The sequence below is a fragment of the Oncorhynchus gorbuscha genome, linkage group LG03, assembly GCF_021184085.1.
Source record: "Oncorhynchus gorbuscha isolate QuinsamMale2020 ecotype Even-year linkage group LG03, OgorEven_v1.0, whole genome shotgun sequence".
Classification (NCBI taxonomy): Eukaryota; Metazoa; Chordata; class Actinopteri; order Salmoniformes; family Salmonidae; genus Oncorhynchus; species Oncorhynchus gorbuscha.
The window spans coordinates 27,529,583-27,548,342 of record NC_060175.1 but is presented as its reverse complement, the minus strand read 5'-3'; the positions used below and the strand labels follow the sequence as shown (position 1 = coordinate 27,548,342).

At 43.7% G+C, this 18,760-nt stretch overlaps 1 protein-coding gene across 5 annotated transcripts in view; it reads left to right on the top strand.

Annotated features, from left to right (window-relative positions):
• The window catches only part of LOC124030079 (CUGBP Elav-like family member 4), a 132,453-nt gene that overhangs the window by 32,773 nt on the left and 80,920 nt on the right, over nt 1-18,760 (top strand). For all 5 annotated transcript variants that reach the window (XM_046341587.1, XM_046341600.1, XM_046341593.1 and 2 more), the window contains exon 2: nt 2,599-2,681. In XM_046341587.1, the coding sequence (XP_046197543.1) occupies nt 2,599-2,681 (83 nt within the window). The remainder of the gene's footprint in view (nt 1-2,598; nt 2,682-18,760) is intronic.

Below are 18,760 nucleotides of genomic sequence, written 5' to 3'. Positions count from 1 at the left end.
TTTTCAAAGACTCCTGGCAGGTCATTTTCAACCTCTCCTTGTCCCAGCCTGTAATCCCCACGTCTCAATCTGACCACCATCATTCCTGTTCCCAAAAACTCTAAGGCTACCTGCAAAAATGACTAATGCCCTGTTCTGAAAGGCTGGTTATGGCACATATTAACTTCATCATCCAAGACACTCTAGATCTCCTCCATTTTGCATACCGCCCCAACAGATTCACAGACGACGCAATCTCAATTGCACTCCACACTTCCCTCAACCACCTAGATAAGAGGAATGCCTTTGTGAGAACGCTGTTCATTGACTACAGCTCAGCGTTCAACACCATTGTCCCCTCCAAGCTCGTCACCAAGCTTAGGACCCTGGGACTGATCACCTGTCTTTGTAACTGGATCCTGGATTTGCTGACACGACGGTGGTAGGCCTGATCACCGGCAAGGGATAAGACAGCCTATAGGGAGGAGGTCAGTGACCTGGCAGTGTGGTGCAACAGGACAACAACCTCTTCCTCAGCATCAGTAAGACCACGGAGCTGTACAAGGAGGGGGGGGGGCATGCCCATATCCACATCAACTGGGCTGTAGGGGAGTGGGTCGAGAGCTTCAAGTTCCTCGGTGTCCAAATCACTAAGGACTTAAAAGGGTCCACACACAAGCACATAGTCAACCTACTCAGGAGGTTGAAAAGATTTGGCATCTGTCTGTCTGTCTGTCTGTCTGTCTGTCTGTCTGTCTGTCTGTCTGTCTGTCTGTCTGTCTGTCTGTCTGTCTGTCTGTCTGTCTGTCTGTCTGTCTGTCTGTCTGTCTGTCTGTCTGTCTGTCTGTCTGTCTGTCTGTCTGTCTGTCTGTCTGTCTGTCTGTCTGTCTGTCTGTCTGTCTGTCTGTGTGTGTGTGTGTGTGTGTGTGTGTGTGTGTGTGTGTGTGTGTGTGTGTGTGTGTGTGTGTGTGTGTGTGTGTGTGTGTGTGTGTGTGTGTGTGTGTGTGTGTGTGTGTGTGTGTGTGTGTGTGTGTGTGTGTGTGTGTGTGATAAAAACTTGATAAATGGCCGTATCAACACAATTGGGTGTATGGAAATCGCGCAGATTTGTGCTTCTCATTTTGAGAGGCTGCTTGGGCTGCTGTGTAACCCTAACCCTAACCCTTTCAGACACTTGCTTGAAATAATGGGCCTGCAGCCTAATTCAAGATGGCACCGTGGGTTGGACATGCCTCCAACCATACCCATACAGCAGCCCTAAAGCATCAATCAGCATGTGGCTCCCCGCCCCTGTTTCGTTAATAAGCTGAGGAATGGCAGGTAGCCTAGTGGATAAGAGTGTTTAGCCAATAACTGAAAGGTCGCTGGTTTGAATCCCTGAGCCAACTAGCTGAAAAATCTGTCAATGTGCCTTTGAGAAAGGTACTTAAACCCAATTACTCCTGTAAGTTTCTCTGGATAAGGGTGGCTGCTAAATGTAAAAATGGATGGGGTTGGAGAAATGTAACCACTCTTAAATTCATAGACAGAGCTATTGATGCAAGGACTAACCATCTAATATTTAACGAAGGCCCATAGTAATGATGCTATTTGGGATGCAAGCTAGATTTTAGGGGTCTATGAGTAGGGATGTTACTTGAATGTTTGCATAAGGTTTTCAAATGTCCTCTGAACATGGTTCCATGGTTTCTTGTGTTATGTATATATTTGTACATAGAGGGTCTCCATAATAACATTTACAGTCAAAAGTTGGACCGTTCTAAATAAGATTCCCCTAAGTTGACATAGCTGATACTATGTCAGCCTTATGACTGCACTACATAGACTTTCTGTCAAGGGGGCCTGTGTGAGTGACATGTTTCCGAGGTATCTCCTCGTTTGCCTGAGTCCCTGGCATTCCTCTGGCAGCCCCCTCACGTCAGCCAGGTGCTAAGGAAACAAGGGATTGTGGGAACATATAGAGCGGAGAGAGAGGCTGTCAGGGAAATGTCTGCCTTGTCACAGCAAAGTGAGGACTGACACACACCGATGGACGACTGGATAACCACAGACTTAGACTGGCAGGGAGAGCGAGGGAGAGCCACATCAGATTTGACATGTTATGGAAGAAAGTAGCTACTGTAGCTAGATTAGCTTTCACATGTTTCCAAATCGCTGCTACATAAGAAGTGGCAATAGGGAAAGTAAATAGAGTAAGTAGTTTTCGTAAGCAAAACTAAACGGTTGTCTTTAAAGCAAGAACACACAGATCTGTGCACACAGAGATATAATTATTTAGCTGCAGGCTTGCTGTGTGTGTGTGTGTGTGTGTGTGTGTGTGTGTGTGTGTGTGTGTGTGTGTGTGTGTGTGTGTGTGTGTGTGTGTGTGTGTGTGTGTGTGTGTGTGTGTGTGTGTGTGTGTGTGTGTGTGTGTGTGTGTGTGTGTGTGTGTGTGTATTTGTTTGTTGTGCGTGCGTGCGTGCATACACAAGTTGCAAAGTGCTGGCAAATTTGTTTTGTTTTTGGCTTTTCTCTGTGATGGTTTTGAGTGGTCTCCTCCTCCAGTTGCTGTCTCAGTGTTTGTCCCAGTATGCTAACATTTCTTTACCATCTCTCTGCCCTCTCTGTCCTCTGTCTCAGGCTGTGCCTTCCTTACCTACTGTACCAGAGAGTCGGCCCTGAAAGCTCAGAATGCCCTCCACGAGCAGAAGACCCTGCCAGGGGTAAGATACCACCACAGTGTAATAGTCTTCGTACCCTATTCCCTATATAGTGTACTACTTCTGACCATAGCTAGTGCACTAAATTGGGAAGAGGGTGCCCATTTGCTCTATGTACTGTAAGTCCCCACCTTATCATACAGTCAGGAGAATATATGGTAAACTAATGGTAAAATAATTATGTTTATAGAGACAATATCATTCTCATCATCACTCAATGCCCAGGTTTATCTCCACTGTATTCACATCCTACCATACCTTTGTCTGTACATTATGCCTTGAATCTATTCTACCGTGCTCAGAAACCTGCTGCTTTTACTCTCTGTTCCGAACGTACTAGACGACCAGTTCTTATAGCCTTTAAACGTACCCTTATCCTACTCCTCCTCTGCTCCTCTGGTGATGTAGAGGTTAATCCAGGCCCTGCAGCGCCTAGCTCCACTCCCATTTCCCAGGCGCTCTCATTTGTTGACTTCTGTAACCATTGTTAACATTAGAAGCCTCCTCCCTAAGTTTGTTTTATTCACTGCTTTAGCACACTCCAACCCGGATGTCCGAACCGTGTCTGAATCCTGGTTTAGGAAGAACAAAAACCCTGAAATGTCCATCCGTAACTAGAACATTTTCAGACAAGATAGAATTCCCAAAGGGGGCGGAGTTGCAATCTACTGCAGAGATAGCCTGCAGATAACTGTCTTAATATCCAGGTCTGTACCCCAAAAATTTGAGCTTCTACTTTTAAAAATCCACCTCTCCAGAAACAAGTCTCTCCTCGTTCCTACTTGCTATAGACCACCTTCTGCCCCAGCTGTGCCCTGGACACCATATGTGAATTGATTGCCCCCCATTGTCTTCAGAGCTCATGTTGTTAGGTGACCTAAACTGGGACATGCTTAACACCCCGGCCATCCTACAATCTAAGCTTGATGCCCTCAATCTCATGCAAATGATCAATGAACCCACCAGGTACAATCTCACATCCGTAAACACGGGCACCCTCATAGATATCATGCTAACCAACCTGCCCTCCAAATACACCTCTGCTGTCTTCAACCAGGATCTCAGCGATCACTGCCTCATTGCCTGCGTCTGCAATGGGTCTACGGTCAAGCGACCACCCCTCATCACTGTCAAACGCTCCCTAAAACACTTCAGCGAGCAGGCCTTTCAAATCAACCTGGCGCGGGTATCCTGGTAGGATATTGACCTGATTCTGTCAGTAGAGGATGCCTGGTTATTCCTTAAAAGTGCTTCCCTTACCATCTTAAATAAGAATGCCCCATTAAAAATACACAGGCAGTTCAGAAAGCAAAGGATAGCTTTTTCAAAAAGAAATGTGCATCCTGTAGCACAAACTCCAAAATGTTTTGGGACACTGTAAAGACCATGGAAAAGAAGAGCACCTCCTCCCAGCTGCCCACTACACTGAGGCTAGGAAACACTGTCACCCCTGATTAATACACGATAATTGAGAATTTCAATAAGCATATTTCTACAGCTCTGCACCCCCCCGCAGCAACTTGCCCAAGCCTCCCCCATTTTTCCTTCACCCAAATCCAGATAGCTGATGTTCTGAAAGAGCTACAAAATCTGGACCCCTACAAATCAGCTGGGCTAGACAATCTGGACCCTCTCTTTCTAAAATTATCCGTAAAAATTGTTGCAACCCCTATTACAAGCCTGTTCAACGTCTCTTTCGTATCATCTGAGATCCCCAAAGATTGGAAAGCTGCCGCAGTCATCCCCCTCTTCAAAGGGGGAGATACTCTAGACCCAAACTGCTACAGACCTATTTCTATCCTACCCTTCCTTTCTAAGGTCTTCGAAAGCCAAGTTAACAAACAGATCATCGACCATTTTGAAACCCACCGTACCTTCTCCGTTATGCAATCTGGTTTCCCGAGCTGGTCATGAGTGCACCTCAGCCACGCTCAAGGTCGATATAATAAACGTCATCGATAAGAGACAATACTGTGCAGCTGTATTCATCGACCTGGCCAAGGCTTTCGACACTGTCAATCACCACATTCTTATCGGCAGACTCATCAGCCTTGGTGTCTCAAATGACTGCCTCGCCTGGTTCACCAACTACTTCTCTGACAGAGTTCAGTGTTTCAAATCAGAGGGCCTGTCTCTATGGGGGTGCTACAGGGTTCAATTCTCAGGCCAACTCTTTTCTCTGTATACATCATTGATGTTGCTCTTTCTGCTGGTGATTCTCTGATCCACCTCTACGCAAACGACACCATTCTGTATACTTCTGGCCCTTCTTTGGACACTGTGTTAACAACCCTCCAGATGAGCTTCAATGCCATACAACACTCCTTCCATGGCCTCCAACTGCTCTTAAATGCAAGTAAAAGTAAATGCATGCTCTTCAACCGATCGCTGCCCGCACCTACCCGCCCGTCCAGCATCACTACTCTGGACAGTTCTGACTTAATATATGTGGACAACTACAAATTCCTAGGTGTCTGGTTAGACTGTAAACTCTCCTTCCAGACTCACATTAAGCATCTCCAATCCAAAATGAAATCTAGAACTGGCTTCCTATTTCACAACAAAGCATCCTTCACTCAAGCTGCCAAACATACCCTCGTAAAACTGACTATACTACCGATCCTTGACTTCGGCATTGTCATTTACAAAATAGCCTCCAACACAGAATGCAGTCTATCACAATGCCATCCAATTTGTCAGCAAAGTCCCATATACTACCCACCACTGCGACCTGTATGCTCTCGTTGGCTGGCCCTCTCCTCAAATTCTTTGCCAAATAATAGTAGAGAGAATGATTTATTTCAGCTTTTATTTCTTTCATCACATTCCCAATGAGTCAGAAGTTTACATACTCAATTAGTATTTGGTAGCATTGCCTTTATATTGTTTAACTTGAGTCAAACATTTTGATAACTTTCCACAACCTTCCCACAATAATTTGGGTGCATTTTTGGTCCATTCCTCCTGACAAAGCTGGTGTAACTGAGTCAGGTTTGTAGGCCTCCTTGCTCGCACACGCCTTTTTAATTCTGCACACAAATGTTCTATAGGATTGAGGTCAGGGCTTTCTGATGGCCACTCCAATACATTGGCTTTGTTGTCCTTAAGCCATTTTGCCACAACTTTGGAAGTATGCTTGGGGTCATTGTCCATTTGGAAGATCCTTTTGCAACCAAGTTTTAACTTCCTGACTGATGTCTTGAGATGTTGCTTCAATATATTCACATAATGTTCCTGCCTCATGATTCCATCTATTTTGTGAAGTGCACCAGACCCTCCTGCAGCAAAGCACTCCCACAACATGATGCTGCCACCCCCATGCTTCACGGTTGGGATGGTGTTCTTCGGCTTGCAAGCCTCCCCCTTTTTCCTCCAAACATAACGATGGTCATTATGGCCAAACAGTTCTATTTTTGTTTCATCAGACCAGAGGACATTTTCCAAAAAGTATAATCTTTGTCCCCATGTGCAGTTGCAAATCGTAGTTTGGCTTTTTTTATGGCGGTTTTGGAGCTGTGGCTTCTTCCTTGCTGTGTGGCCTTTCAGATTATGTCGCTATAGGACTCGTTTTTCTGTATATATATATACCTTTGTATCTGTTTCCTCCAGCATCTTCACAAAGTCCTTTGCTGTTGTCTGGGAGTGATTTGCTCTTTTCGCACCAAAGTACGTTCATCTCTAGGAGACAGAACGCGTCTCCTTCCTGAGCGGTATGACGGCTGCATGGTCCCATGATGTTTATACTTGCCTACTATTGTTTGTACAGATGAATGTGGTACCTTCAGGCATTGGACATTGCGCCCAAGGATGAACCAGACTTGTGGAGGTCTACAATTTTTTTTCTGAGGTCTTGGCTGATTTCCTACGATTTTCCCACGATGTCAAGCAAAGAGGCACTGAGTTTGAAGGTAGGCCTTGAAATACATCCACAGGTACACCTCCAATTAACTCAAATTATGTCAATTAGCCTATCAGAAGCTTCTAAAGCCATGACATCATTTTCTGGAATTTCCAAACTGTTTAAAGGCACAGTAAACTTAGTGTATGTAAACTTCTGATCCACTTGAATTGTGCTACAGGGAATTATAAGTGAAATAATCTGTCTGTAAACAATTGTTGGAAAAATAACTTGTGTCATGCACAAAGTAGATGTCCTAACTGACTTGCCAAAACTATAGTTTGTTAACAAGACATTTGTGGAGTTTTAATGACTCCAACCAAAGTGTATGTAAACTTCCGACTTCAACTGTATATTTCACTGGTCACCCCCAAAGCCAATTCTTCCTTTGGCCCCCTTTCCTTCCAGTTCTCTGCTGCCAATGACTGAAACCAACTGCAAAAAATCACGGAAGCTGTAGACTCATATCTCCCTCAATAACCTTAAGCACCAGCTCGCAGAGCAGCTCACAGATCACTGCACATGTACGTAGCCCATCTGTAAATAGCCCATCCAACTGCCTCATCCCCATACTGTTATTTATTTATTTTGCTCCTTTGCACCCCAGTATCTCTACTTGCACATTCATCTTCTGCACATCTATCACTCCAGTGTTTAATTGCTATATTGTAATTATCCCTCCACTATGGCCTATTTATTGCCTTACCTCCCTTATCCTACCTCATTTGCTCACACTGTATATAGACTTTTTCTATTGCTCCGTTCAAAAAATGCAGAACTAAGAACAGATACAGCCCTTGGTTCACTCCAGACCTGACTGCCCTCGACCAGCACAAAAACATCCTGTGGCGGACTGCAATAGCATCGAATAGTCCCCGCGATATGCAACTGTTCAGGGAAGTCAGGAACCAATACACGCAGTCAGTCAGGAAAGCTAAGGCCAGCTTCTCCAGGCAGAAGTTTGCATCCTGTAGCTCCAACTCCAAAAAGTTCTGGGACACTGTGAAGTCCATGGAGAACAAGAGCACCTCCTCCCAGCTGCCCACTGCACTGAGGCTAGGTAACACGGTCACCACCGATAAATCCATGATTATCGAAAACTTCAACAAGCATTTCTCAACGGCTGGCCATGCCTTCCGCCTGGCTACTCCAACCTCGGCCAACAGCTACGCCCCCCCCCCCCAGCAGCTCCTTGCCCAAGCCTCTCCAGGTTCTCCTTTACCCAAATCCAGATAGCAGATGTTCTGAAAGAGCTGCAAAACCTGGACCCGTATAAATCAACTGGGCATGACAATCAGGACCCTCTATTTCTGAAACTATCCGCCGCCATTGTCGCAACCCCTATTACCAGCCTGTTCAACCTCTCTTTCATATCGTCTAAGATCCCCAAGGATTGGAAAGCTGCCGCAGTCATCCCCCTCTTCAAAGGGGGAGACACCCTGGACCCAAACTGTTACAGACATATATCCATCCTGCCCTGCCTATCTAAGGTCTTCGAAAGCCAAGTCAACAAACAGGTCACTGACCATCTCGAATCCCACCGTACCTTCTCCGCTGTGCAATCTGGTTTCCGAGCCGGTCACGGGTGCACCTCAGCCACACTCAAGGTACTAAACGATATCATAACCGCCATCGATAAAAGACAGTACTGTGCAGCCGTCTTCATCGACCTTGCCAAGGCTTTCGACTATGTCAATCACCATATTCTTATCGGCAGACTCAGTAGCCTCAGATTTTCGGGTGACTGCCTTGCCTGGTTCACCAATTACTTTGCAGACAGAGTTCAGTGTGTCAAATCGGAGGGCATGCTGTCCGGTCCTCTGGCAGTCTCTATGGGGGTGCCACAGGGTTCAATTCTCGGGCCGACTCTTTTCTCTGTATATATCAATGATGTTGCTCTTGCTGCGGGCGATTCTCTGATCCACCTCTACGCAGACGACACCATTCTATATACTTTCGGCCCGTCATTGGACACTGTGCTATCTAACCTCCAAACGAGCTTCAATGCCATACAACACTCCTTCCGTGGCCTCCAACTGCTCTTGAACGCTAGTAAAACCAAATGCATGCTTTTCAACCGATCGCTGCCTGCACCCGCATGCCCGACGAGCATCACCACCCTGGATGGTTCCGACCTTGAATATGTGGACATCTGTAAGTACCTAGGTGTCTGGCTAGACTCCAAACTCTCCTTCCAGACTCATATCAAACATCTTCAATCGAAAATCAAATCAAGAGTCGGCTTTCTATTCCGCAACAAAGCCTCCTTCACTCACGCCGCCAAGCTTACCCTAGTAAAACTGACTATCCTACCGATCCTCGACTTCGGCGATGTCATCTACAAAATTGCTTCCAACACTCTACTCAGCAAACTGGATGCAGTTTATCACAGTGCCATCTGTTTTGTCACTAAAGCACCTTATACCACCCACCACTGCGACTTGTATGCTCTAGTCGGCTGGCCCTCGCTACATATTCGTCGCCAGACCCACTGGTTCCAGGTCATCTACAAGTCCATGCTAGGTAAAGCTCCGCCTTATCTCAGTTCACTGGTCACGATGGCAACACCCATCCGTAGCACGCGCTCCAGCAGGTGTATCTCACTGATCATCCCTAAAGCCAACACCTCATTTTCGTTCCAGTACTCTGCTGCCTGTGACTGGAACGAATTGCAAAAATCGCTGAAGTTGGAGACTTTTATCTCCCTCACCAACTTCAAACATCAGCTATCTGAGCAGCTAACCGATCGCTGCAGCTGTACATAGTCTATTGGTAAATAGCCCACCCATTTTCACCTACCTCATCCCCACACTGTTTTTATTTATTTACTTTTCTGCTCTTTTGCACACCAATATCTCTACCTGTACATGACCATCTGATCATTTATCACTCCAGTGTTAATCTGCAAAATTGTAATTATTTGCCTACCTCCTCATGCCTTTTGCACACATTGTATATAGACTCCCCTTTTTTTCTACTGTGTTATTGACTTTGTGTTGTCTGTTCACACTGCTATGCTTTATCTTGGCAAGGTCGCAGTTGCAAATGAGAACTTGTTCTCAACTAGCCTACCTGGTTAAATAAAGGTGAAATAAAAAAATAATAATAATTATTGACTCTATTTATTTTATTCCATGTGTAACTCTGTTGTTGTTGTTGTTGTTTGTGTCGCACTGCTTTGCTTTATCTTGGCCAGGTCGCAGTTGTAAATGAGAACTTGTTGTCAACTAGCCTACCGGGTTAAATAAAGGTGAAATAAAATGTAAAAACAATTAAAACAATATCAAATGACAAACCAATTCGACACCCATGCAGCTCGCCACCACTCGTTTAATTCTCAAATGTACGACACATTTGTATTTATTTCCTAACTTTCTGTTGGCATACAGTATACACTACCACACATGCCCACACATGTCCTTTTTCACGTTTGTTCGCTTTCTTTCTCTCCATGCCTCAATCTCCTTCTTTCTCCCCCTCACCTCCCCTTTTCATTCTCCCTCTGACAGTCACACTAACCCACAAGAAGAAACCACACAGCATCACATCAGAGCCGGCCTATTTATAGCTGATGTGTGTGTGTGCATGCATGCATGTGCACGCGCGTGTCTGCGTGTCTGCGTGCATGCGTGCGTACGTGTGTGTTGATTTGCCGGAGTTTTGATGCGTCTCTGTCAGGGCTCGCTCAGTTGGGTCTGTTCGTTTTTTAATGACGCCTCCAGGGAGGTTGACAGTCGCCGTGTTGAGCAGAAAGCCTTTGATGTGAATGATTATGACATCATAGACGTGCAGTGGGGAAGAGAGGAGGCGTGTGCTGCCTCTGCCGCTGTGGATCCCTCACTCTTTCTCTTATTTCATCCGCCCTTCCCGTCTTCCCACAGAGCAGGAATGGCATAGTCACACACAAAAAAATAAAAGAGATTAAATATTTGTCTTGAACGAGAAGGGGATTTTACATTCACATGGAATGTGTTTGCGTTGGAAGTTTTTGTCTTACTGAGTGTTGTACGTGGTACGGCATCTATGTTAGCAATAAAGGGCCCTTTTTCATGTAGCGATCCATTTTGAAAGCTTTAGCGACTAGACGAGACCAGCCCCCGTAGCGTTTGTCAAATAAATGTAACTGAAGTCACTACCCATCACCATCATTTAATAAGAAATGCTAATTAGTCAATCCCTGATCGGATCCGCCGATGATTGCTCAGATTTGTCGACTCATTGTGCATGTTAAGTAAACAGTTATAATTGTCTGGGACAGTCCTAGTATGAGCAGCCAATCTTAAAGAAGCAGACGAGTCTGGGAGATGCATTCTATGAAGCCTTGACGGCGAAACGCATCAAATTAGTTCATTAGGGAAAGAACAGGGACTTGGCAGAGAGATGAGAAAGGCAGTGGGACATTTTATATGCTGTGTAATCTGCATTTGCTTATTCTCTTTCTACCCAACTATCCCTCTCATCAATCTACACACAATAACCCATAATAACAAGGCAAAAACAGTGATTATATATTTTTTTGCAAATGTATAAAAAAATACATATAAAAATCCCTTTTACATAAGTTTTCAGACCCTCTACTGAATACTTTCTTGAAGCACCCTTGGCAGCAATTACAGCCTCAAGTCTTCTTGGGTATGACGCTACAAACCTGGCACACCTGTATTTGGGGAGTTTCTCACATTATTCTCTGCAGATTCTCTCAAGCTCTGTCAGGTTGGATAGGGAGTGTCGCTGCACAGCTATTTTCATGTCTCTCCAAAGATGTTTGATTGGGTTCATGTTTGGGCTCTGGTTGGGCCACTCAAGGACATTCAGAGACTTGTCCCGAAGCCACTCCTGCGTTGTCTTGGCTGTGTACTTAGGGTCGTTGTCCTGTTGGAATGTGAACTGTCGCCCCCCAGTCTGAGGTCCTGAGCACTCTGGAGCAGGTTTTAATCAAAGATCTCTCTGTACTTGCTCCGTTCATCTTTCCCTCCATCTTGACTAGTTTCCCAGTCCATGCAGCTGAAAAACATCCCCACAGCATGATGCTGTCAGCACCATGCTTCACCGTAGCGATGGTGCGAGGTTTCCTCCAGACGTGATGCTTGGCATTCAGGCCAAAGAGTTCTTGGTTTCATCAGACCAGATAATCTTGTTTCTCATGGTCTAAAGAGTCCTTTAGTTGCCTTTTGGAAAACTCCAAGGGTTGTCATGTGCCTTTTACTGAGGAGTGGCTTCCGTCTGGCCACTCAACCATAAACACTTGATTGGTGGAGTGCTGCAGAGATGGTTTTCCTTCTGGAAGGTTCTCCCATCTCCACAGAGGAACTCTGGAGCTTTGTCAGAGTGACCATCGGGTTCTTGGTCACCTCCCTGACCAAGGAACTTCTCCCCCGATTGCTCAGTTTGGCCGGGCCACCAGCTCTTGGAAGAGTCTTGGTGGTTCAAAACGTCTTCCATTTAAGAATGATGAAGGCCACTGTGTTTTTGGGAACATTCAATGCTACAGAAATGTTTGGGTCCCTTCCCCAGATCTGTGCCTCGACACAATCCTGTCTCTGAGCTCTATGAACAATTCCTTCGACCTCATGGCTTGGTTTTCGTGCTTACATGCACGGTCAACTATGGGACCTTATAAGGTGTGTTTCTCTCCAAATCATGTGAAATCAATTGAATTTACCACCGATGGACTCCAATCAAGTTGTAGAAACCTCTCAAGGATGATCAGTGGAAACAGGATGCACCTGAGCTCTGAATACCTCTGTAAATAAGGTATTTCTGTTTTGTATTTTTTTTTAAATGTGCAAAAATGTCTATAAACCTGTTTTCAGTTTTTCATTATGGGGTATTTTGTATAGATTGATTACAGAAAAAATATATAATTATTTAGAATAAGGCTGTATCCTTGTGTTTCCCTGCTCCGCGCCGCAACCTTCTCCCTCTGGCTTTGAGCTGAGCCCATGCAGCTGGGAGGGATTCGCGTAACAAACTGTGGAAAAAGTCAAGGGGTCTGAATACTTTCCAAATACAGGGATACTCAAATCTGGAGCTTGAGTCCATTTCCACTTCATTCTCGCCCTTTAGTCAGGGTTTGATTTAGACCCAGTGCACCAGGTGAATGCAGTTACCTACCAGGCAACAACAAAAAGTGAAACTGTGCTTGATTTGAGTATCCCTGACCTATTATTACAAGTGATAGTTCAACTTTTGGAAGTTTGACCTTATTTTCGACTTCCTAGCATGTTGATGTTTAGCTGGATATCTAGCAATGTCCAGAATTTCCTGGCTAGCTTTTTTTGGAGAATGTAGCAATGCTAGTGTTAATGGATTGTATCAGTTAGAGGTGCATTCAACATTTTATTTGTTATTTATTAACCCTTATTTTACCAGATACGTTGACTGAGAACACATTCCAACAACCTGTGGAATAGTTACAAGGGAGAGGAAGGGGATGAATGAGCCAATTGTATGTTAGGGATGATAAGGTGGCCATGATGGTATGAGGGCCAGATAGATAATTTGGTAATATAGTCCTTTGTGTGGAGTCAGCTAAACTACTAGTATGTATTTTCGTAGGATAAGATACTTCTTTGTTTTTATGTATCATAATCATAGTTGAAGTGACTGATTACTGATTAGACTGTGTACTTGTGTATCACCACAGGTTTTCACAGCTGCTGGCACATTATCAGGTTCCCACCTTTTACAAAGAAGAACTTATGCGGAGGTCAAACCAATGTCAGACATAAACTAAACATAAGAAATGTTGCATTAGATTATGTATTCAAAGTGTGCGTCTATGAAATAATTCACGGGGAAGTTTAAGAGAGTGTAAATGACCTGTATAAAACGGGACCTGTCCCAATGTGTGCCTCTGGACGACACATTTATGATCCCCTCTCACGTTTCAGACTCATACAACAGCATGATGCATCAGAAAGCCTTTATTGATTTTGGCACAGGGCCTCCCTAGCAGGGAGGGCTATCTAGAGGATTTCAGTTATTCGGTTTTGAGCATTAATAAACTCTGTTTCTGTTTCGTTTGGGTCCTCCTTCACCTGCATAACATGGATGAGAATTCCTCAGTTTCAGACTCATACACAATGATGCGAGATCCAAGGAGCCTCCTCGATTTTGCGCACAGGGCGCTCGCCATGCCAGTGGAGGTTTCCGAGGGGGGCATGATCAGCCTGTACCTTGTTTGTAAACACCCACACACAAATACTCTCTCACACTCATAAACACACATACACAAATACACACGTGTAAAGCCTTGAGCATTCAAACACGCAGACAGACAGACAGACAGACAGACAGACAGACAGACAGACAGACAGACAGACAGACAGACAGACAGACAGACAGACAGACAGACAGACAGACAGACAGACAGACAGACAGACAGACAGACAGACAGACAGACAGACAGACAGACAGACAGACACACACACACACACACACACACACACACACACACACACACACACACACAGACACACAGACACACACAAAAATCCGGTACCGATTGACTCATACTGTAATAGTTCAAACAGGGAGCCAGATGAAAATATTTAGAAGCTCGTGAATCAATGTGTCATTTCAGAGCCTGTTCAAATACACACACACCCTTCTGCCATCCCTCTTTCCCTCTCTCCCTTACACCGGTTCAACACAGGGACAAAAAGAACTGAGGGAAAGGAAAGGAAAGGAAAGGAAAGGAAAGGAAAGGAAAGGAAAGGAAAGGAAAGGAAAGGAAAGGAAAGGAAAGGAAAGGAAAGGAAAGGAAAGGAAAGATGGGTGATGGAGAGAGAGAGAGGCGTCTCAGTACCACTGATTTTGTGTCTGTTTCTTTTTTCCCGAGGAGAGATAATGCCGGGTCCAGAAATCTATAGCATTGATTGGCTGCTCGACCCAGTTTCATGGCAGCTTTCTCAATAAGTCGCCTCATTGGTCAATAACTGCCTGGCTCTCTGGGTGAGGCAGGGGTTCGGTTCTGTGAGTGTGGGTGTTGGGAGAGAAGGGGGGTTAAGAGGGCGGGCCCGTCTGCACAAAGACCATGGATGCATCGCAAATATCACCCTATTCCATATAATGTATAGTGCACTACTTTTAGTCAGAATCCATAGGTATAGCTTCAATAGAGGACATACACACACATCTCTGGAATATGTAACACCTTTAATTCCAATAATCCCAATGTAGACATTTTGCCCATAGCCATAATATGTTTTATCTGGGGGAGCAGAATGACAACATGGGGAGTGGAGGTGGAACAGTATCAGCCATGCCGTGGCTCGGGCAGCTTTTAATAATTGATAGTGTACGAGGCCCCGGATTGAGGAGTAATTGCATTACAGGTCACTTCTCAATAGCAATTTGTGAAAGTTGTGGTGATGTGTTCCGGGTGGCGATCAATAGGGGCTGTCCAGGGATGTAGACACACCAGCGCTCTCTCTCTCGCTCTCTTTCTCTCCAGACAGACCGTACTGTGCTATACTGTACAGTAATCTACTGTACTGTACTTTACTGTACTGTGCTTTACTATACTGTACTTTAACCTACTCTATTGTACTCTACTGTGCACTACACTGTACTTTACTGTACTGTGCTCTGTACTGTACTCGAGTTTACTCTACTTGAGTTTCTTACAATTGAAGAAATGGCCCATGGACTCTTGTTCTAGTGGTCTTGGTCTTGAGACCACTCAAGACCACATAAATTATGTCTTGAACTTGTCATGGTCTCAAATCACTGTGTCTGGGTCTGGATCTTGGAACCAGTGTCCTGGTATAAATATTGGTCTTGGCTCTTGGATATTAGTCTTTGGTTTGCAAACCATCATGGGTGGAAAGAGTACTGCATTTTCCTACTCAAGTAGAAGTACTGTTACTTTAATGACATTTTACTCAAGTCGAAGTAAAACTACTGGTGTAAACAATTACTCAAGTAAAAGTAAAACTACTGGTGTAAACAATTACTCAAGTAAAAGTAAAACTACTGGTGTAAACAATTACTCAAGTAAAAGTAAAACTACTGGTGTAAACAATTACTCAAGTAAAAGTAAAACTACTGGTGTAAACAATTACTCAAGTAAAAGTAAAACTACTGGTGTAAACAATTACTCAAGTCAAAGTAAAACTACTGGTGTAAACAATTACTCAAGTCGAAGTAAAACTACTGGTGTAAACAATTACTCAAGTCGAAGTAAAACTACTGGTGTAAACAATTACTCAAGTAAAAGTAAAACTACTGGTGTAAACAATTACTCAAGTAAAAGTAAAACTACTGGTGTAAACAATTACTCAAGTCGAAGTAAAACTACTGGTGTAAACAATTACTCAAGTAAAAGTAAAACTACTGGTGTAAACAATTACTCAAGTAAAAGTAAAACTACTGGTGTAAACAATTACTCAAGTAAAAGTAAAACTACTGGTGTAAACAATTACTCAAGTAAAAGTAAAACTACTGGTGTAAACAATTACTCAAGTCGAAGTAAAACTACTGGTGTAAACAATTACTCAAGTCGAAGTAAAACTACTGGTGTAAACAATTACTCAAGTCGAAGTAAAACTACTGGTGTAAACAATTACTCAAGTAAAAGTAAAACTACTGGTGTAAACAATTACTCAAGTCGAAGTAAAACTACTGGTGTAAACAATTACTCAAGTCGAAGTAAAACTACTGGTGTAAACAATTACTCAAGTAAAAGTAAAACTACTGGTGTAAACAATTACTCAAGTCGAAGTAAAACTACTGGTGTAAACAATTACTCAAGTCGAAGTAAAACTACTGGTGTAAACAATTACTCAAGTCGAAGTAAAACTACTGGTGTAAACAATTACTCAAGTCGAAGTAAAACTACTGGTGTAAACAATTACTCAAGTCGAAGTAAAACTACTGGTGTAAACAATTACTCAAGTCAAAGTAAAACTACTGGTGTAAACAATTACTCAAGTCGAAGTAAAACTACTGGTGTAAACAATTACTCAAGTCGAAGTAAAACTACTGGTGTAAACAATTACTCAAGTCGAAGTAAAACTACTGGTGTAAACAATTACTCAAGTCAAAGTAAAACTACTGGTGTAAACAATTACTCAAGTAAAAGTAAAACTACTGGTGTAAACAATTACTCAAGTAAAAGTAAAACTACTGGTGTAAACAATTACTCAAGTCGAAGTAAAACTACTGGTGTAAACAATTACTCAAGTAAAAGTAAAAAGTTGCAGACTAAAAGTAACTTAGTTCCTTTTAAAATTAAAACAATGACCTTATAGCTAAGGGCCATTTGACCAAGAAGGAGAGTGATGTGAGTGCTGCATCAGATGACCTGGCCTGCACATTCAACTGACCTCAACCCAATTGAGATGGATTGGGTTGAGTTGGACTGCAGAGTGAAGGAAAAGCAGCCAACACGTTCTCAGCATATGTGGGAACTCCTTCAAGACTGTTGGAAAATCATTACTCATGAAGCTGGTTGAGAGAATTCCAAGAGTGTGCAAAGCTGTCATCAAGGCAAAGGGTGGATACTTTGAAGAATCTAAAAATAAAATATATACTTTCTTGTTTAGTACATGATTCCATATTAGTTATTTCATAGTTGCGATGTCTTCACTATTATTCAACAATGTGGAAAATAGTAAAAATAAAGAAACTTTTCACTGGTACTGTATATAAAAAACTATGGATTTGTCAATCCTATTAATATTTTATAATAAATTTAATGTTAATAGCAATTAAAATGTTTTGATGAATTATAGGCAATACAAAATAAAGTACATAAGCAACAAATCACCCATTCAAGGTGATTTTCCTCACTCAATCCATCTTTCAATCCATCACAAACTCCCTATTTCCCTTAATTACTTACTCAATCACCCATACAAGGCCAAATGGTGGGTGCCGGGGCACACTGAATATTCTAAAGGATTTGGTGTCAAATTACCTCTGGAGGCAACAACAGAACATCATGGAAATAAAGATGTATGAGCAAACCCCCCTGAAAAAGAGAAAGTGCTCCAGATGTTGCATTAGAATGACAAACTATATATTGGCTACAAATACAGAGTAAATGTTTATAAAAATATATATAATAATCAACGACATTAACCAACCGTTCCTAGTTAGGATTCAATTGGAGCTGCCATCTTAGAGCAACTGTCACACCCTGGGGTTCTCTATGGTGTTGTAGGTCAGGGCGTGACTAGGTCAGGGCGTGTTCTAGTTTTCCTATTTCTATGTTTGTTTTGTTGTATGGTTCCCTTTGATGAAAGATACCGGAGAGAGGTGGTAGCGAAGAGAATGCTGCAGCGCAGGCGTGCTGAAGAGCATGACACCAGACTGGGGCCATCAGCACCGGTTTCACGCATCTGGCCTCCAGTGCGCCTCCCCAGTCCGGTACGTCCTGTGCCGGTTCCTCGCACTCGCCCTGAAGAGCGGGCCATCAGTCCAGTGCCATCTGTGCCAGCTCCCCGCACTCGCCCAGAAGAGCCAGAGACCGTCAGGGAGGCGATGGAGAAGTTGGGAGGGAGAGAGAGAGAGGAGAGAGATGTTGGTCAGGTGTGTTCTGCACAACATTCGACCTGAAGAGTCAGCAGTCTGGTGAAACCTGTGCCAGCTCCAATCATCTGGCCTCCATTGCTCCTCCCCAGTCCGGTACGTCCTGTGCCAGCTCCCCGCACCCGCCCTGAAGTGTGTGTCACCAGTCCGGTGCCACCTGTGCCAGCTCCACGCTCCAGGCCTCCACAACGACTAAACAACGATAACTTCTCGCAAACCTTCTGTGCCCTCATGATCTTCTATAGACAATTTTCTGTGTTTACAAACTTTGCCGCAAGAGGGCGATGCGCGCAAGATGGTGGCAGAACCAGGAGGAGTTCTTATAGAACGGCATCAAAAAATGAGTGCATTTCACACAACTTTTGCATTGAAATTGGATTTTAAGGATCGTATGAATGTCCTGCTTAATATAATGTTGGTGTTGTCATTGCAAATCAACTGCATTATACTTAAAAACACTTCAACTTCAATCAGTAAAATGTCTCTCTGGCTAGCTTTTGCTAGAGCCTACAGTGGCAAGAAAATGTATGCGGTCATAAAATTTGATCGAATCTTCATCTAGGTCACAACAATAGGCAAACAGTCTGCTTAAACTAATAACACACAAACAATTATACTCATTCATGTCTTCATTTAACACACCGTG